General features: G+C 34.5%; 1 protein-coding gene across 1 annotated transcript in view; it reads left to right on the forward strand.

Moving 5' to 3' along the window:
• The window catches only part of USH2A (usherin), a 944,914-nt gene that overhangs the window by 690,039 nt on the left and 232,406 nt on the right, over window positions 1–22,469 (forward strand). Inside the window, exon 47 of the mRNA XM_027871555.1 lies at window positions 17,482–17,680. Coding sequence (XP_027727356.1) covers window positions 17,482–17,680 — 199 coding nt within the window. The remainder of the gene's footprint in view (window positions 1–17,481; window positions 17,681–22,469) is intronic.

Raw genomic sequence — 22,469 nt, forward strand, 5'->3', positions numbered from 1 at the left:
GTTTGGAAGCTTTCATTAAAAGAGTATCTTCATGGATCTTTTAAAGCAGAATATAGTAGTTTCATCCAAAAAAGGCCCTGGGCTGATAACCTCCAACTATAGCTTTCACCCTACTTCTAGGAATTCTCTGATTTTATTATTATAATCATCAGCCCAGTTGTAAGTGCCTTAGTGATGTCCATGGTGGACCAAAAAGAACTGTTCGATCACTTGGAAAGGATGAAAACCTTGAGGAGAAGTGACATATGCACGAGATTTTAATAGAGAAATTTTAAATCGTTCATGGAACAGACAAGTAGTATCCAAGGAACTAAAATTATTCAATGAATGGGAAATAGCAATAACAGTATTGATGTGATTATGGTTCCAAAACCAGCAGGGAATGAAATATGGGGAGGAAGATATATGCATGGCACCAAGGCAACTGGCAAGAAGATTGCTGGGGAGTAATATGACTAATTCCATGGCTATATCCAGCTCAGATGTAGTGACAACAGAGGTTACAAAGGGGAAAATTTAGGCTTGATGCCAGGCCAACGTTCCTAAATAATTAAAGCTAAACAAAAGTGGAATGGATTGCCTATGGGGAAAGTGAATTCCCTCTTACTGCCTTCAAGCAAAGATTTGACAAACTCTTGACAAGGATTTTGTGAAAAGGTTGCTTGATCATGCATTGATAAGACTAGATGATCCCTGAGGTCTCTGCCAACTCTAAGATTCTCTGATTCTGTGTCTGTAATTATAATGGTGGGGGAAGAATAACTTCCAAATATCTGGGGTAAGGCCACAGTTAGCACAAAATGAAATGTTCTGGATAGTGGTATGAACAAAGATATGAAATTCTACAAGAAAATGTAAGGTGACTCCAACCTTATTGGAGAAAATATAACACGGATGAGGATATTACTCAAGCGTGTGAGTATATGTTAATTTTGGTTGTCTGACTGGAAGTAGTATAAACCCATTATTACTTTTTTCAGCAACTCCTCCAAGATGTTAATGTTATGTCACTACTGAGAACTTCCAAAGGGGAGAAAAGGCACAGTGAATGGCAGATCAGTATAGGAAAAATTGCAGATTTCTGCTTCTACCACAAAATGGCAGTGCAGCTTTAGGTAGGGCAAGGGAAACAGTGGAAAAGTGCCTTTTAAGCTCTTGGAGCACTCCCTCTGTTGCAATGGATCAGTCTAAGTATTCCAGAGACTTAAGTGGTCAGAATGGTGAGCTGTCATGGATAATGACCTAGTGATAAACTTAAGATATATTTTAGAAGCACCATGAACATTATCAGATGGTGCCACTTAGCTCTTCACATCTGGAGGTGTTACCTTCTTTGGTTCCATCCTAAACTCTCAGGAAAGTGTGATTTGTTCTAAAAACTCCAACTTGTTCTAATGAAATTGGTTTCTTTAACTTTTTATAGTCAGCTAGAAATTATTTTTTACCAACTGTACATATTGTGAAGAAACAGCATGGTAGATTAAAACCACCAAAAGTACTGCTGTTCTGAATACTATCAGATCTTGGAATGTCAAATTTATAAATTGATGAAAGATGGCTGGCGTATCCTAATGAATCACAGATTTATAGATATTTTAGCATGAGAATGGACCTTAGTTGTCATCTAATCTAATCCATTTCCAAAAATGAATCCCCACTATTTCATTCACATCATCTTGAAGGAAGGGGAGATCTGCCAATTGAGAGGAAGTAGAACCATTTCCCAGGATGTATGGAGGTGATAAGAATCACTTGAGTTTATTGAATAAGGTGATATATCAGACCTGCATTTTAGCAAAATCACTTTGGTGGCTGAATGGTGGATGGATTGAGGTGTGAAGAGACTCAAGGCAAAAAGACCCACCGGAGGAGTATTTTAATAATCAAGGCATAAGGTGAGGAGAGTTTGCACCAGAATGGGGACAGTGTCAGAGGAGAGAAGAAGGCACAATCAAGAAATGTTGTAAAGGTGAAATTGACAAGCCTTGGCAGTAGCTTGGATATAGGGAGTGAGAAATAATGAAGAATCAAGAATAACTCCTAGGTTGGTGTCCTAAGGGACTAGAAGGATGGTGTTGCCCTCAGCAGTAATGGAGAAGGCAGGAGGTGGTAAGGATTTGGGAGAAAGATAATGAATTCCATTTTGGACATGCTGATTTTAAGACAATTACTAAACTTTCAGTTCAAGATGTCTGAAAGGCAGTTGGAGATGTGAGATTGGAAGTCAGAAGAGAGGCTGGGGCAGGATAGACGGACTGGAGAATAGTCAATATGGAGATGGTAATTAAATCCAGGGGAGTTGATGAGATGACCAAGTGAAATAAGATATAAAGAGAAGAGAAGAGGGCCCAGCCCAGTACTCTTTGAGACACCTATGGTTAGGGGCCATGATCTGAATGAGAACCCAACAAAGGAGATAGGAAAGGAGCAGTCTGTTAGGTAGGAGGAGAACCAAGAGAGTGGTTCTCTAGAAATAAAAGAATATCGAGGAGGAGAATGTGATCAACAGTGTCAAAGGCTTCGGCGGGGGTCTGAGGGTGGGAGGGAGTCAAGGAAAATGAGAATTGAGAAAAAATCATTCAATTTGATAACTAAGAGATCATTGGTAATTTTCGAGGCAACAGTTTCTATGCAATGATAAGGATTAGAGGAAGAAAGGAAAGGAAAATAATAAGAGTTTATATGGCACCTACTGTATGCCAGCCACTGTGTTAAGTCCTTTATTTGATCTTCACAACAACCCTGAGAGGTTCTGCTATTATCTCCATTTTACAGTTGAGGAAACTGTAGCAAACAGAGGTTAAATGACTTGGCCAGGGTCACACAGCTAATAACTATTTGATGTTGGTTTTGAACTCAGGCCTTCCTGACTTCAGGCCCAACAGAAGCTGGATTTTAAGGGGTTAAGAAGAGAGTGAGAGGTGAGAAAGCGGAGACACCTATTGCAGATAGCCTTTTCAAGGAATTTAGCAGCAAAGGGCAAAGAAGATAATACATAAGCCTTTTCAAAAACTTATTCATAATTTTTTATATTCATAATATAACATGATCCAGAGTTCTGGGCACCAAGTAAAAACCAATAAAATAGTTTACTCAGGATTTGAGAATAATAATTGCAACTTCCATTTATATAGTGTTTTAACCAATTTTGAAGTTATCAGAGAAAGGAATATGATTTTTTCTTCAGTATTACACCAAAGTTGTGGGACTATGGGAGAATAAGGTAAGTAGAAGAGAAAGACTAGAAAGGGAAGTGAGGATTAAAAGATTTGTTTTAAGCAAGAATGGGAAATGAAAGGTTACCATCCAAACCATTCCTCATGTGATGGGTATGTGAGGCAGGAAAAGATAAGGACCTCATAATGAATTTTGTTTAGAAGGAATATGCATCGCAATCATTTTACAAGGGTTGTGCTTCCAAGAAATTCATCTCACCCCCAAGAGAGGGCATATATGAGTTCCTGAGGATTGGTGACACCTGGGATTCTAAGAATAAAAATAGATCTAGTGGTAAGATATACTGGGCTTAAGAGGGCTGAGTGATTATGTAGTCATGTCAAGGGTAGAGGGTAGGACTTCATGACTCAGGATACACAGTGATTCTGACCATACTCCATTTCTTCCTTCATAAATTGATTTCTAAAAATGAAGTATATCGGAAAAAGAGTCCAAACAGATAAATAAACAAACAAATTAGGGAAAGAGAAGCAAAGATAAGAACTATAGGTGTACTAATATAGAAGTGGAAATTAGAAAGAAGCATATACTTGACAGTCCAGAAGCAATGCCTTTAATGAAGGGCATAGAATAAAGAAGGATTAGGTACAGATACATGAATAGAAAAATTGAGTTAATAGTAGAGTAAAAAGGGATAGAAATAACAAGGATGATCATTTAAATGAATGCTTCTTGGAAATGAGATCACAGAGGAAAGTCTCTTAAGCTCAAGATGTTGGGCAGGGTATAGAGTTTGGGAGTAAGGATTTTAAATGATATATCTGTCTGGATGGGGAAAGGAGATTGCCAAAATGCTAGGTATGGAGGGAAGATAATTAAATAAATTGAAAAGAAAGATAAAGTAATTTAAGTAAAGTCATAGGAGTTACCTGGAGTGGGACAGGGAAAACTGTGAGAATAAGAAGCATCACACAAGTGTAAATAATGCCTTTCAGAGAGAAAAGGTACTAATGTGAAAAATAGGAAAGGGCTAAAAATCAATACAAAGAAGTAAACGAATAAAAATGTTCATCTAAAATTGAATCTTAAATGTGAATGAATCAACTTAAATGAAAATGATGGCTGAATAGCTAAGAAAAAATATCCAACAGTTTGTTGCAGGTAAGAATCACTTATTCAAAAAATAATAAAGGGATATAAAGACTAACTCACGATTTCATTAGCTAAGAGAAACTTGAAAGAGAAAATATCTTCTACCAGTACAGGATTCTACTTTTTCTGCAACTTAAAGTCTTAGGGAGTTAAATGAGGGCATTGAGGGATTGAGGGATTTGCTCAGAGCTATATGGCTATTACATGTTGAAAGCAGGACTTGATCCTATGGCTTCTCAACTCAAAGGCCAACTCTCTATCCACTGTAACATGATGCCTTTCAAAATAAAATAAAGACATATACAAAACAAAAAAATGAAACCTTAGTTCAGGTGATACTAAAAAAGTCAGGAGTTATAATTATGCTTATCATGCAAAGGAAAAATAAAAATAAACATTGAAAGATAAAAAGTAACATGCTAAAATGGTAATTATTAAAAATATATGCTCCTAATTGGCATAGCAATTAAATTCACAGGGGAAACACTAACTGAAATACAAAAATATATAGACAATGACCCAATAATTACAGTCAATTTTAATGTTCTCTTCTTGGAGTTAGATAAATCTAGCAAATTTTTTCCCCCAAAAGGTACATTTATAAAAAACTGTTAGAGAAGTCAAATATTAAGGGCTAAGGATATCTTCTTAATTGAAAGCTGTTTTCCAAGACCATATAGTACCTTTACAAAAATAGACCATGTGCTGTGTCAAAGAGAAGTTATGATAAAATATAAAAAGGTAGAAATATTAAACATATTATTCATAGTCTGTAACTATACTCAAATCTCAAATGCATCTCTGATTTCATAGATTTAAGACATTTCCTTCAATGATACATAACAAAATCCAACTATGCCTACCTATCCTATGTGACTCTTATCCAAGTTCTCCCCAAACTTCCTTTAATTAATTATTGTTCATCCTTTATTTTCTGAAGAGGACAAATGGCTTGCACATGAGTTGGATTTAAGTGAGGCAGAGTTGCGCAAAGTCCTCAGCCTCACTCTTTCTGAGTCATCAAAATCCAGTGGCAGGACAAAAGTCAAGATGAATGGCAATGGCTCAGGATGCAATGGGTGGTGTCTTCAGTGCCTCACCAAGTTCTCAGTGCTCCACAGTCCATGCTTGAGCAACCTTCATGGATGTTGGAAAAATTATTCACATCCACCCATTACATCAGGGGAAGTCTTCAAACGCTTGGGGTAGACATCTCTTTAATTCACTGACAAGTTCGAAGTCTGTCAGTTACCCTCAACCTGATTTAGCCTGTCTGCCATGATGTTTTACCAGAGTGAGCCACTGTGCATGCCACAGCTTTTGGAATCACAGGTGAGAATTAGGTGAAGGTGGACACCAAAAATAGATGAGCAACTCTGAAAGTGCTTGGCAAGTCCTCACACCAAAGATGCTTGTCCTCCTTGAATACCCCTTTAATTAATTCAGGAACACAAAGAATATAAATCTGAATGGACATGTGACAAAGACATCTTAAATAATGAATGGGTCAAAGAACATCATATCAACAGTTGAAACTATGTAAAAAAGAATGATAATGATAAGCCAACATATAAAGAATAAAATCTCTGGTATGCCACTGGAATATTTCTTACAGGAAAAAATTATCTCACATTAAAATTTTAAAAAGAAAGGATTAGTGAACTGAGAATGCAATTTTAAAAATCTAGAAAAATAAATTCAATGATTCAAAAAAGCACAAAAAGAAAAATCTTAAAAAATAGAAGGAAAATAGATAAAATAGAAAACAAAAAGATTATATAAATAATAAGCAAAACTAAAAATGATTCTAACAAAATCACTAATCTTTTTAGCTTATCTGACCATACAGACACAAAGAGAAAGCAAACTAACAAAACAAAAAAGAAAAAAAATTCCCAACAAAGAGGAGAGCTACAAAGAATGATTAGATCCTACTATATGTAATTTTATTCAAGAAAAACTGAGAATGTAAAGGCAATATATATTTACTTAAAAATTATAAAATACCCAAATTAACAAAGTAAGAAGTAGAAATCTTAGAGAACTGAATAGCAGTAAGACACTTGGGTAGGGTCTGGAAGGCCTAGGCACTAGGAACAGGTAGGAAGGGAAAGGAGTAGGGAAGGGCACCCCTCCTGGCAGGTCTTCCCAAAGGTGTCTAAGCAGCCTGGGAGTAAGTGGAATTGGGGAAGGGAACCCTCACTGGTGCTCTTCTCCCTCAACTTTTTCTCTACCGCCTTCTAGCCTTCCTTTTCCCTCACTTTTGTTTCTTAGGGCCACCCAGTTCATTTGAAAGCCATCTAGGGAATTGAGTGGACTATAAGTTCATAGTTAGTCAGTCAACATTGTGATCTGAGAGCCAACAAAGCTCATGTAATCTTAAGCTATGTTAAAAGATGCATAGTATTTAGGACTAGGAAGGTGATAATTCCTGATCTTGTCCATCTTAATCAGACTGCAATTGGAAATCTATATTTTAAGTAGGACATTAATACACTAGAGACTATACAGAAAATGGTAAAAGGACCCAAGATCATGCCTTTTGATCAATTGAAGTAAGTGTGGGTATTTAACAGTTATTCAATAAACATTAAGCACATTCTATGTGCCAGTCACTATATCAAATTCATCCTTCCCCCTACTGTTTTCCTGGACTTATAATGGTCTCTGGAAACTTATCATCCTGAACGATCTTATTAACTCTGAAACTCACACTTCCTCAGTACCCTTAACCCCTGTGACCCTTCCCTCCCCTGATTAGAGAGGGTAGAGGTGGACATGGGGAGCTCCTCCCAAATACTTTATTCAATCATCCTGCAAGACCATAATTCATCATCGTGCAAGACCACATCAACTCTGAAACTCATACCTCCCCAGTACCCCCAACCCTTCCCTCCATCTGATTGCAGATGATGAACATCACTGGACATGGGAGAGTTTTTCCCTGATCCTTCACTTAAGGAGATTGCCCAGAGCAGCCATTTCATCTTTTCCCATCCAGCTATACTCCTCTGGGCTTCAACATACTCCCATTCAAGTTTTTTTGTTCAGTCATTTTTTCAGTTGTGTTCAACTGAATGACCATTTGGGGCTTTCCCTGACAAGGATACTGAAGTGGTTTGTCATTTCTTTCTCCAACTTACTTTACAGAGAGGAAAATGAATCGAATAGGATTAAGTGACTTGCCAGGTCACATAGCTAGTAAGTATCTAAGGCTGGATTTGAACTCAAGATTAGTTTTCCTGATTCCAGGCCCAGCACACTATCCACTGAGCCACCTAGCTTCCTTCCCATTTGAGCCCCCCAATCTAATTTCAGCTTCCTTTTATGTTATCTTCCCCAATTATATTGTAAACTACTTGAGGGCAGGGACTGCCTTTTGCCTTTCTTTGTATCCCCAGCACTGCAATGCCTGGGACTTTGAAAATGCTTAATGTTTATTGATCTACTGACCATAAGCACTAGGATTCCTGTTCATTGGAAATCTTCAAGGAAAGATTTTCAAATATCTTTTCACTTTTCAGATATTTTATAGAAGAGATCCATATGTAAGTAGAGGTGGGACTATCTGGCTTCTGAGGCCTCTTTCAACTTGGAGGTTTTGTGAGTCAGCAGTAGTTGTTTTATGAACTAACTGTGAGGCAGGTAGGTGGTACAGTGTGTGTATTCATGTACTCTAACTATCCCAAATACTTCCATTTTGGGCTTTCACTCACAATTTTCAGCATCATTCCTATTGCATATATAAATTTATTTAATTTTTCTCTTTTATTAAAGCAATCAAACCCTAAAGCTAGGGATGAGCAATATACTACATTCATCAAAGAAAGATATTTTTCATTGTAGAAGCAGCACACAAAGTTTTTTTTTTCCTTTTTTCCCGTGCTTCCAGGATTGGCTTGAATGACAGTTGTATAGCTGCTAAACCTTACATACACTTTTGAAAATTTACCCTCACATTTCTGAGTGCAGTCTTCAAAAGCAAAATCATTCTTAGTCACAGCTGAAAATATGACCTGTCTCACTTCAAACTTAACTATGTAGAGAAGAGAGAAGTCACAGTAGCATGTATTAAGGCAAGAATGCTGACCTGCAGGGTGGATTTTTAGCCTTTACAATACTAATTCCCTAGCTTTTGTGGGCCTAGTTGACTCTTTAATGTCTTGTAAATGTAGGCTTTCTTTTGGTAGTTGAATATGCAAGGAATACAAAAGAAGTATAATATGGAATTAATTCTGAGAGTGGGATAAAGATTATGTAAGTCACCTATAAATCAACTCCCCCATAAGTGACATTCATTCACTATCTATAGTCTTATTGCTGAATGTGTTACATGTATACCTTGGGAAAATGAAATAATTTTATATTTTTAAGTTATATTAAAATGGTAATGTTTATCTAGACCCTTCATTTTTTTCTTAGCATAAAACTTCAGATTTAAACATATAAACATAAAAGTAAGCTTGTAATGTCATTTGGCATATGGATAGTGTCTTTTTAATTTAACCCATAAAATTAAATCAATTAAGTATTTCTTTAGCAACTGTTATTTGCAGGATATTATGTGCTGGGAATACAATTACAAAAATGAGATTGTTTCTATCTTTATGGAGCTTACTTTTTTAAAATAATATTTTGTTTTCCCCCAATTACATATTAAAACAATTTTTAACATTAAAAAAAAGTTTTGAGTTCCAAATTCTATCCTTCCCTCCTATCCCCCTCCCTGAGGTGGTAAGCAATCTGATACAGATTATACATGTGCAATCATATAAAACTTTTCCATATTATTCATTTTGTACAAGAAGACTCAAACATCAAAAAAAGCAAAAAATAGTGTGTTTCAGTCTGTATTCAAAAAACATCACTTCTTTGTCTGGAGATGGATAGCATGTTTCATCATGAGACCTTTGGAATTGTCTTGGAATGGATCATTATATTGCTGAGAATAGCAAAATCATTCATAGTTCTTCATTGTACAATATTGCTATTGCTGTATACAATGTTCTCCTGGTTCTGTTCACTTCACTTTGCATCACTTCATGTAAGTTCTGCTTGTCATTTCTAATAGCACAATAATATTCCATCACAATCATGCACCACAGCTCATTCAACCATTCCCCAGTTGTTGAGCATCCCCTTGAATTCCAATCCTTAGACACCACCAGCTTCTATAAATATTTTTGTGCATTTTGTGCAAATATTTTCCTTTTTTTAAATTCTCTTTGTGAAATAGACCTAGCAGTGGTATTGCTGGATCAAAGAGTATGCACAGTCTTATAGCCATTTGGGTATAGTTCCAAATTGCTCTCCGGAATAGCTGGTTCAGTTCACAACCTCACCAACGATGCAGTAGTATCCCATTTTTCCCACATCCCGTGGAACTTGCATTCTGCTGAAAGATTGATTAATTAGTCAATGACTTTTTATTACGCCCTCTTTAAAATAAAGGCATATGATGGAGCAAAAATATGTCATTTTATTTTTTTCAAATATGAATTGCTATTTATAAGTTCATCTAGGTCATCAAACATCTTTCTTTATAATATCTACCACACTTAATGCAATAACCTATTGCACATAGTAGATGTTTAATAAATATTTGTTGGTTAATATAACATTGATATTTGAAGGGCTTTGGACTTGTGGTTTCATTGGCATGGGAAACTCCCAGTAAGGAAATTTATCTATCAATACAAATAGTGTCTTCTCTGCAATTTTGTATTAGAGAATTGCTTAGGAACTATGAGGTTAAGATACTTTTCCAGGATGATACATGATAAAGATTGGATTTGAATTCCAGTCTTCCTTTTGCTGGTGTTAGTCCCTCTATCAACTCAGTGATACTGCCTTGTTTGATTATGGTACATGTCATAGATTCCTTCATATTGAATGGGAGTCACCACCATAGCCAAATGACATTATCCTTGGGTATACACTTTTAGAAAATGTATTTTCTTGTACTATTGTGCAAAAAATGATCAGGGATTAGAAAAAAATGAGCTCTACAGGGTAATATAATATCAGAAGTGTGAAAATGTATGTAGGCATATGCTATTCTTCTGAATAATGTCATTGCATGACAGTAATAATAATTACACAGTATGTGTATACTACTTCAAAATTTACAAAATGCTTTATATTTGTTGCCTCATTTGATCCTCATAACAACACTATGACACAGATACTATTATTGTTTTCATTTTATAGATGAGGAAAGTGTGACTGAGAGAGTTTGAGTGACTTGCCCGGGGTCACACAGCTAGTACATGTGTCTGAGGCAGGCTTCAAACTTGTTTTACTGAATCAAAGTCCAGTCAGTCTTTCCACTGTGCCACCTAGCTACTTCATAGAGTCTATAACTAATACTAAATATATTTTTAGAGCTCCTTGAGGAGCTTTGGAGGGATTTTGGTAATAATGGTAATCTGTACTATGACCTAGAGATCCCAGATCCCCTATGGAAACCTCAGGAAAACCCTGACATGCACCATTAATTGGCAAAATAAGGAGAATCATCTGAAGACCCCACCTAACTCTCTCTCTCTCTCTCTCTCTCTCTCTCTCTCTCTCTCTCTCTCTCACACACACACACACACACACACACACACACACACACACACACTCATACACTCATACACCCAGCCTAGGATTGCACAGAACTTCCAGAATCCTACAGGAACCCTGAATCATAAAAGCCAGGATATCTTAAAAGTATGGCACAAGATACACCTAACTCAGCTGCAATGGCTCAACCCAGAGACATAAATGTAGGAATAATCCAGGTCCAGAGCCTAGTAGAAGAAGATGGATAATAGGCAAATACCAGTCCAGTCCAGCATAAAGCCCCATCCATTTTAAAGCCCAGAATGGGGTTGGCCATAGTAGCTCCTGAGCCCGAGGAGGAGGAGTTAGGGTGAGGACTCAGATAAATCCAAGAACAGCTAATGCCTAGGGACCTTGTGGCAAGAGAGATGACACAGGCAGAGCTCAGCACTGGAGCAGCATTGGAGTCCCCTGACCAGTTTTGTCTACTATATTTGGAACAAAGTCAGACCTCCTCATTCCAATCAGAAGTATAGCAGCAGAGCCTGACTTTCCACTGCCAAATCTAGACACTAAGGCTTCTGAGATAAGTAAACCAAGGAAAATAACAAATACTACATGGACTGAGAGAGTCCTAGAGGGTGAACCCTGAAGAAAGTTCAGGGAAAGTCTCAGAGAAAAAAAAGATCTATCCATAGACTACAAAATTACTTTGAAGGAATGAAATGGGATACAAAATGGAATAATTAGGTAGAAAAGAATGGCAAAGAAAATGGACACCTAAGAACAGTTAGTGGAACCCTTTATCCAAGTATTGAATGTGTTAAACATTAACATGAGCCAAATAGAAAGCAACAAATCCATGAGACAACATGAAATGCTAAAACAAAATAACATAAAAAGGAAAGAAATGTAAGAAATGTGATACAAAAAATAACTGATCTGAAAAAAAGGTCAAAGAGAGGTATAATGCAAGAAATTTTGGACTATATGAAATACAAGATTGAATTTAAAAACCTGCTACCATATTTCATTAAATTGTAAGTGAACACTTCAGAATTCTTAGAACCAAAGAGCAAAATGAAAATGGAATCCAGTAGTCATCTCCTGAAAGAAATCCCAAACTGAAACCTCACAGCAATATCACAGTCAAAATTCAGAGCTTCCACATCAAATTAAAAATACTACAAACAGCCAAAAAAAAGAAAAGATTTGAAATACAAAGCAACCACGATAGGAATCACACAAGATTTGTTACTTGCTACCTTAAAGAAGAGAGCATGGGATCTGGTATTCCAAAAGGCAAAAGATAAAAGGCTGGTAATGAAGAATAACCTATCAGGAAATCTTACAAGGGAAAAATGGACTTTTAAAGAAACATGGGATTTTCAAGCAATTGTGTTATAAAGATCAGAATTAAATAGACATATTGAGATGGAAGCAGTTGAGCCAAGGAAAATATTCAAAGATATACATTTGCTTAATTGGAAAGATATATGATGGGATCTTTTGTTTTTGTAAGAAAGAAATGTCTTCTTAGAATTCTGATATCTTTAATAGTCGTGGGGAAAGATAAATATGGCAAGGACCTGTGGTTGGTTTTGTTCTCTTTTAATAGTCTTAGAAGAAGAAGAAAAAAAGAAAGTGATAGGAAACTATGTTTAGTGGGAAAGAAAACAGGAATATCTATCACACGACAGAGATACATAATATCAAGAGTATTAAATCACAGATGGGGAGGATTGGCATCATATTAATCTCAATTTCATTTGATCAGATAAAGAAAGATTGAACACAATTATACTCATGCACAGGTACACATCTTAAAGATCTTGGTATAGAAATACATTAAACTCAGAATGGTAACAAGAGAGGACAGGGACAAAGGAGTGGAGAGAGGTTTAGATGAGAAGGCAGGATACATAAAGAAATTTTTCATTATTACAACAAATTCAAATGGTAAAGAGAGGAATGTGAAGGGGAGATCAAAGAGAAAGGGAGAAAGAGTAGAAGCCTTTGTTCAAGGGTAAGGCAAAGGGAAGAGAAAGACCACAACAGAGAGGAAATAGAACATCTCATTTATAAACGATGTGTCACACAAACTTCCTCTCTTTTCCCATCTTCTTATTTTAAAGAGGGAAATGGGAATAGAGAGAAAAAAGTACAAGGGAGTAGAATGAAGGCAATACATAATTAACAACAACAACAAAAACAAAAACATAAGCGTGGATGTGACTGGGGTAAACTCACCAATAAAATAGAAGAAGATAGCAGAATGTATTAGAATCCATTATGTATCTAATACAATGGATTAGAATCTATTTTTTTTTTGTTCACAAGGAATGTATTAGGAACATAAAGGTTCATATGGGGTTTAAAAGAGGGGCTGAAACAAAAGGCTATTTTGCTTCAACTGAATTCTTCAAAAGTAGAATTAGCAATCATGGCTTCATATAAAGTTGCAATAAACATAGATATAATAAAAAGATAAGTGGAGAAATTATGTTTCAAGGCACCATAATAAATCAATATTAAAATTATATATGTGTGCATGTATATACACAAATATCAAGTCATAATACCATCTAAATGCTGATTAAAAGTTAGTAAAATTGGAAAGAGAAATGTAAAATGGTAATAGTGAGAGACCTCCATGTAACACTTTCAGATCTACATGAATCTAACCAAAATAAAAATAAAAATGAAATTAAAGACTTGATCATAAGTTTAGAAAAATTAAAGATGTCAAATCCCTGGTGACTGATAAATGAAGTTAAGATAGAATTTACACAATTCTTACCCATACATGGCACTTTTATAAAAACTGTGTTTTGCAGCATAAAGACCTTATCAAACATACAAAAGCACAAATATACTAAACATATTTACTGATCATAAAAAATAAAATATATTCTATAAAAGGCTCTTAAAAGAATTTGAGAATAATTAGAAACTAAGTAATATAATTCTTCAGGTTCAGTGGGTCAAAGAACAAGTTACAGAATTTAAAAAACATCAAAGAAAATGACAATAATGACCCAACACAGCAAAACTTATAGGATACAGCTAAAACATTTCTATATGATAAGTTTATATCTCTAATGGCTTTTCTCAGTCAAATAAAGAAGTATTAAAATCAATGAATTGAGTATGCAACTGATTTTAAAAAATCTTGTAACACAACAACAAAAAAATCCTCCTCAGCTAACAACAAAGTAAAAAATCTGAAAATGAAAAAATTGAATAACAATATTGAAACAAAATTAAACTGATAAATCTAGGAGCTTTAAAATATATTATCTATTTAGTTAGCTAATATTATTTATTTTAAAGAGAGAAAAAAAACAAAAATGAAAGAATAGAATGCACAATAATGGAACAGGAAATAAAGGAAATATAAAAAAACACTTTTGCCCAATTATATATCAACAAAACTGATAATTGGAGGGTATAAATAAGTAATTTTAAAATTATAATACTCAGCTTAACAGAAAAAGAAATAGACCATTTAAATAATCCAGTATTAGAAAAAATTAACATGTTATAAATAAGCTCACAAACAAACTCTCCAGGTCAAGGTGGATTTACAGAGAATTCTATCAAATATCCAAAGAACAATTCATTCCAATATTACATAAATTGTTTACAATAATAGAAAAAAAAAAGGTACCCTTCAAACCTCTTTCTGTCATACAAATATGGTTGATACTAAACCATAGACAGATCATACAGAGAAGAATATTATAGACAATAAATATATCATGTTAATATAAATAACAAAAAAGATGCAAGTATATCATTGCTTACTAAAAAAGGCTTTTGATGAAATCCAACATTCTTTACTGTGAAAAAAACAACAACACTAGAAAGCATAGAAATAAAAGAACCCAACTTTACTATAGTCGATAATATCTATTTGAAACTGTGAAGAAACATTACAATGCATGCAGAAAAGTTAGCGGACATTTCAGTAATAGCAGGAGAAAAGCATGGTTGTCCATTGTCAACCCTACTAACTACCTATTTTTAGAAATGTTAACTATAGCAATAAGACAAGAAAGAGAAATTGAAGGAATAACCATAGGCAAAAAGGAAATGTAATAAATTACCACTTTGAATATGATGTGATAATTTACTTATGAAATTTGAAGTCATGCAAATTATTAATAGGAACAATTGATAATTTTAGAAATGTAGAATATGAAAAAAAATCCACATAAATCATCATCCTTCCTGTATATTATCAACAAAACCTAGCAAAAAGAACTACAAAGGCAGGGGGTGGAGCAGCTAGGTGGTGCAGTGGATAGAGCACCGGGCCTGAAGTCAGGAGGACCTGAGTTCAAATTTGGCCTCAGACCAAACACTTGACACTTACTAGCTGTGTGACCCTGGGCAAGTCACTTAACCCCAAGTGCCTAAAAAAAAAGAACTACAAAGGGAAATAACATTCAGAATAACTACAGAAGGTATAAAATAATTGGATAGATTTGTACTTACTAAGATATATCCAGAAAGTATATAAACCCAGCTACTCTTTGCAGAAATACAAATTTAAATGAAAAAATATTGTTCATGAGTAGGATAAGCTCATATAATAAAATAACAATATGAACTAAACTAACATTATTCAATACTTTAACAAACTACTAAATGATTATTTTGTAAAGCTAGGATAAAACTGATAATGAAATGTTTATAGACTAATAAAAATATCAAGAATCTCAAGGGTAATAATGATAAAAAGATTCAAGACACCTATCAGTATGAGATCTTACACTCTACTATAAAGCAATAATTACTAAAATAATTTGATACTACTAAAAGTAGAGACTATGAGCAATGGTACAGATGAGATAAACAACATACTAAAGCAAGAGATCACTGTAGCATGTTGTTTCATAAGCCCAAAGACACTAGTTATTGGAATTAAGGATTTTTGACAAAAACTCCTGGAAAAAATGAAAAGCAGTTTGACAGAAATTAGGTATATATCAACATCTCACACCATGTACGATAATAAAGTCCAAATGATACATGAATGAGACATAAAAAGTGAAATCAAAGCAAATAGAGGAGCAAGGAATTACTTTTCAGATCAAGGGATAGGAGAAAAGTTCATAACTAAATGAGTAATTGAATTATAGTATTTAAATTGATTTTTGAATCTATAAAATTGAAAAAATTTTGCACATATTTGACAAATTTAAAATCAGAAGAGAAACATGTAATTGGGGGAAATATTTGCTGTTAGCTTCTCTGATAAAGGTCTCATATTCAAATATATAAGTAATTGCTTCAAATGTGTAAGACTGAATCTTTTCCCAACAGATAAATGATCAAAGGGGATGAGCGGGCAGTTTTCAAAAGAAGTCCAAAGGGGGAAAAATACTTTGAATTACTAATAATAATAGAAACAAAAATTAAAGCCACTCTGTTGTTCCATCTCACCAATCAGACTGGCAAAGTTAACCAAAATAAGGACCAATGTTGGAGAGACTGGCAGAAAACAAGCACACTAATACATTGTCAATCAAGCTGTGAATTCTTCTAATCATTCTGCAAAGTGATTTGCAAGCAGGACCCAGAAGATATTTTACTCTGCATGCCCTATCCCTCAACTATACCATTACTTGATCCATTCCCTAAAGGAGATCAAAGGATAAGGAGTCATACTCAGAAAAATAATGAAACAAATAAATAAATGAATTAATAATAGCAGCCATCTACCTAGTGGTACAAAACTAGAAACTAATGAGATGTATCTCATTGAGGAATAACTAAACAAATTGTGATATAGGAATTTGATGGAATATTATTTTGCCATAAGAAATGATGGAATGGACAATTTCAGAGGAAAACGAGAAGAGTAATTTTTATTTGATACACAATAAAACAAGCGAGCTAGAAGGATGATTTCCATAATCACAATGGTGTTACAACAAAAATAGCAACTTTGAAAGACTTGAAAAATCTGATTAAGGAAATAATAAACCATGATTCCGGAGGACTATAAAAGTCATACTACTCACTTCTTACACACCACCCATATTTATAAATGACGTTATTTTCAAATTCCATCTTTTCCTTTGTTAGTGTTTCTGATGGTTAGCCACCAGGGGAAAAAAAGATATTTTATGCTTTTTTAAAGATATATATATGTGTGTGTGTGTGTGTGTGTGTCTGTGTGTCTGTGTGTATATATAATTAGACTAAACCTGTTAATCTAATTCATGTCTAACGAATTTTTGATTGATTGAAAATAGCTATCATGTTTTTAACATTATTTCTCTAAAGTGACTTCTACTTTTAAATTCAGAGTTTAGTTCAGTTGAATAAATCAGGATTTCTTAATCTTTTTTGTGTCATCGTCTGCTTTGATAATCTCTTGAAGCCCATGAACCACTTCTCAGAAATTTTTTTTCTGTCTACATTTATGACTGAAAAAAGGATAAATTTTAGTTAAAGATTAGTGAAAATAAAGATGTATTGTTTTCCTATCCAAGTTCACAGATCTCCTGAAATTTGTCTGTAGTGCCCTTGAAGGTCTGTAGACCACAGTTTAAGAATCCCTGCTTTACATGTTGATTATTTTATATGCTATAGGTCCCTTCAGATTGAATGGAAGTCACCAGCACAACCAAATGGCATCATCCTTGGTTATGAACTTTTGCGCAAAACTTGGCATTCTTGTACTAAAGGTCAAAAAGTGATTGGGGACCAGAGTGATGCATTCTGCAGAATTGTGGAATGTCAGAAGCCTGAAAACATTTGTGGACACATGTGCTATTCTCCTGAATCTAAGGTACATCTTTTCATGTAATTCATCAAAAAAATTGCCCTAAAACTTCCCAGAAAATGTGAAGGCTCTTTGAATAGGAGTTTATAATAATCAATATGTCTTCTGTCAGAAGAAGACCTTTTGGGAAAAAAGCAGATTATTTATGAAGATACATCTTGCTTATGTGTGTTTTATTCTTAACATTTATCACTATCTACAAAGGAAATATTGGCTTATTTGGAATGATTAGTCAACTCCCAAATTCTTGCCTAAAAGAATGGATTGGATCTTCTTTGCAACAACTCTATGTGGTTTCTGCTCCAAGTGGGTGGTTGTTGATATGACATTGATGAGTAGCCATGAACAAGACCTATCATGGTTTGTAAGAAATATTTTGAAATTATGGTCATTTGCAGATTAATGTTCATGTTAGTTGCAGCTTAGGATTTGGATCAATAATACAGTCAGACAGTAGAGTCTGTAAATGGTTTTTATTGACAAATGATGCAGAAAATCCTTAGTTTGAAGGCAAGATTTCATATAATGAAATAATGTCCCTATTTATCAACAATAGCATCACACATTCAGTGACTAAAGCCATTACTACATTCACAAGGTTTTACTGTCCAAGGAAATGGTAATTAGGAGAGTGAATTATTTGAGTGATTCACATCAAAATATATTGTGTCTGACAGATTTAGCAATTAGTTATCATCCAAGAAGGTTTGCAAAAGCTTGTTTTTTTCCATCTGAGCCCAAAATTTGGTATTATGCTTAGGTATTTAATATTTTGGAAAATCTAACATGTTCACCCTGATATTTTATATAATAAAACATTGTATCTTCCAAGGCCTGGGCATTACTTAGGGGAAAGATTATAAAAATGTACACTTAATCTCTGAAAAAAGGAATTATAAATATAAAAGTAACATAAAACCATATATATGCTGCATATCATGTGCCTCTATTATTTTGTTTCATCATGTTCTTTCTGTTAAGGTGAAAATTATGAAGGGATTGTATATTATCATGTGCTAAAGTGTATTGCTGAGTCAAAGAATTGTCCAGTGAATTTGATCAACACCAACTTGAATAACTTAGGCCAGGAGTTGATTTTATTTTTAATGGAAATTCTAGAGAATAATTTCAAGGCCAAAATTAAGTTTAGGCAGTAGATTTAGTGAAGTACTGGCCATTTGGAAAAAGCAGTTGCCCTTTTCCAAAGTAATCATAATAGTAAGAGTTCACATTTATGAAGCGTATCAGGGTTTTATGTACAGGATGTCCTAAAAGTTAGTGTGGTTCCATAAAATCTCACCAAGACTTTTTGGACAATCTTTATGTTTCCAAACACACTGAATGTAATAATTATGTATGCCTAAATTTACATATACAGGTGCATACGTATGTGTGTATACATATATACAGAGAGAGAGAGAGAGAGAGAATTTTAACTGTAGCAAGCCTAAGGCCTGTGTACATGAGGATGTAATATTGAAAATATACCTTCTGACACTTCTTTAGTTCCAAATAATTATAGTTTTATTTTTACAGATGCTCCCTTTACTGCCACTGCCATCCATAAATTACTAGATAAATTAATGAGTTGTGGTAGGCAAAAAAAAAAAATGTATCACTTAGGGGGCCACCTTTTAGAAGCTAAACCTTAAAAAATGTAGCTAAACTGATGCTTTATTGTCAGTTCACCACTGGACCATTCTTGAAGCCTTTTCAACTTACTAGGATTTGCCAGAACTTCATTCAGTTGACTGAGCCTTTATAAACCCAAAGTCACTTCCATGCAATGATGAGGTATCAGACTCTGACTCTAAAGGAAGATATCTTCTGGAAGAACCAAGAAAAGTTAATAACCACAGGCATAATGTTAACACATGGCATTGATCTAAGCATCTCTGTATTTTTGGGTTTAAAGTATTGTGATGTTTCCTCTCACCTCCAATTTTATTCAGTTATTCAGACCTAGATTTTTAGTATTTTGGAAAATGTCTATTAAAACTTAATGTTATGTGAATAGAGATTTTTAGTAAGTTATTTACAAATTAAATAGTTTATCTGACAGAGCATGACATAACTACAACTATATCCATTTAAAAAAATTAAAAGCAAAAAAAGGAACATAGCCTGTCTCACCACAACTAAAATTTATATAGTCTATCATTTGCAGAGAGGAGATGCAGGTATAATACAGTGATATGAAAAGGAGACAAGTTAAATCACCCTTATGAGACTCATGTATGCAAATACTGTCCAATACTCTTAAAAGAAAACATCACACCAGGCTGTTACCTATAATTCAGTAGTTACATTGCAATATAAAGAGATATCATTTTTAAGTGATGCACTAAAGAAAACCTTATGGGTATTTTAAGGGTCAAGGACAACACAGATACAGTGAGGGAAAGATACTAAAGTAAGCCAACCAAAATCCCAGAAGAAACGATTGTTTGTAGTTGCTCTCTTTAGGGCCATCAAACATTTCACAAAAATACATGTTCCCTTCCTCTCAAAAAATAAATAAAATAAAAAGAGAAAAGGATAAAAGAAAAAAACTTTCATTTCAAATCCTGGAACATTTTGGATACAATGTAGAAGAAAGTGTGTGTGTATATGTGGGTGTTTGTATATATATGTTTGTGTGTGTGTGTGTGAGTGTGAGTGTGTATGAAATGGCATTTAAACTTAGATTCTTCATCATGGGCTGGTAGAATTCCTTATGAAGTCAATGGAAATGCTACTTTTTGAAAATATGGTTTTTAGAGAACAAACCAATAGTCTCAGTCCCAGTCATGGAAAATTCCAGTTCAGTTATCTCAGACATTCAACTCTGAAATTGAATTTGAAGGGTAGGAACTTCCTGTTTTAGTGTCCCCCAGAGAACTTGCTCGTCCTATCCATTTACCTAAACCCCCCACGTTCTTCTTTAATTTACTCTTGGCTCAGAGGTGTCTTTCAGCAACTCAAAAAGTTTTCCATGTCAACGTCCCCAAATTACACAGTTAAATTCCTACCATTGGACTTTTAGACCACTTTCTTCAATGGAATCAAAAGAAGAAATTATCCAAGCCCCATCCTTGGTGGCTTCCTAGAAAATAGGACTCTAAGAACTCCTTATACTGCTTCACACTGTTATGAGGGAGCTAGGTGGTGCAGTAGATAGAATGCTGGGTCTGGAATCAGGAAGATTTGTGCTTAAATCTGGCCTCAGATCCTTACTGTCTGTGTGACCCTGGGCAAATCATTTAATCTCTGTTTTCTTCAGTTTCTTCATCTGCAAAATGGGCATAATAATATCACTACTTACCTCCTAAGGTTGTTATAAGGCTCAAATGAGATAATAAATGTAAAACACTTAGCACAGTGTCTGGCTCGTAGTAAGTGCTATATAAATGTTAGCTATCATTATCATTATCATTATATGCAACCTCATTCCTGGAGTTAGGAAAAAGAGAAAGCCAGTTGTTTGTCTTTGCTTTTATTCCTGCTTATTATCACATTCCTAGCATTACCTGATTACATTTGATATTGTAGGTTGTTAATGCAAATTCTTTGGGCTTAATACCAATACAAATAGCTTGTGATGATCCTAACGATGCTGCCAAAAAAAAGTGCATTTCATAATTTACTAAAAGTTACAGATGATGGAGCTACCCTGCATAATAATAGATTCAGAAATTATTTGAAGAGTAGTAGGTTACATATGTTGTTAAAAGAAATGGAACATTTGGTTGATTCTACTGAAGGCAGAATGGCGGATTATTCATCTAATGTCTCAGTATCACCGGACATAATATTGAATAGAAAGCTTTGAAGAAAATTGAAATACAGAAGGTTAAGGAACAGTATACTGTAGTAGAAAGAGTTCTAGATTTTGAGCTAGTTGACCTGCTTCATATCCTACTTTTGCCACTCAGTACCTCTGAATCCATGGGCAAGGAATTAAGCTGTTTGTGGGTGTCAGTTTCCTTACCTGTAAAATGAGGGATTTGGAATTGGTTCTTTCCTTTCCAGTTCTAAATCCATAATCCCAAGAATGAAGTAATATATATATGATTCTTGAAGACAGATAGCAATTCTGTTTGATATCAAACCAGGTCAAGAATTCCAGTATATAATTTGGCTTAAGGATTGAATAACATACACACTCAATTGGTTATGGAAATCTATCTTCCCCTAAAGGAAAGTACAGGGAAAGGTGATGGGGGAGGTGATAGAAGGGGGGGCTGATTGGGGGAAGGGGTAATCAGAATGCACACCATCATGGGGTGGGGGGGAAGAGATGGGGAGAAATTTGGAACTCAAAATCTTGTGGAAGTGAATGTTGAAAACCAAAAAGTAATTAATTAATTAATTAAAAATGACAGTGTATATTAGTAAGACTAATTTAAATGTCTTTTGATTAGATTAAATAGGGACATATATATACTACATATGCATATATATTTGTATACACACACATAGATATTTGAACAATGAGCTGCTTCCATTGGGATATGCTGTTTTGTATTGCTCTCAAAAGAAAGGCAGTATATTATAATGGATAGAATGTTATCCTTAGAGTCAGGAAGACCTGTGTTCAATCCTTGCCTTTAGCCCACTTGTTCTGCTTGACCCTGAGCAAGTCAATTAACATCTTAATGACTTGATGACTTTCTAAGGTTAAAAGTTATACCCAGATTACCTGTCTATGTAGATGGAGGGAATTTCCCCAGCAGGATTTCCTACAAATGAAATCATAAATATAGATTTTGAGGAGGGTAAATAGAAACAAAAGGAAATGAGTTTCTATGTTCCT

Source organism: Vombatus ursinus, unplaced genomic scaffold (genome assembly GCF_900497805.2).
Source record: "Vombatus ursinus unplaced genomic scaffold, bare-nosed wombat genome assembly UNPS02014798.1, whole genome shotgun sequence".
In the NCBI taxonomy this organism is placed as follows: domain Eukaryota; kingdom Metazoa; phylum Chordata; class Mammalia; order Diprotodontia; family Vombatidae; genus Vombatus; species Vombatus ursinus.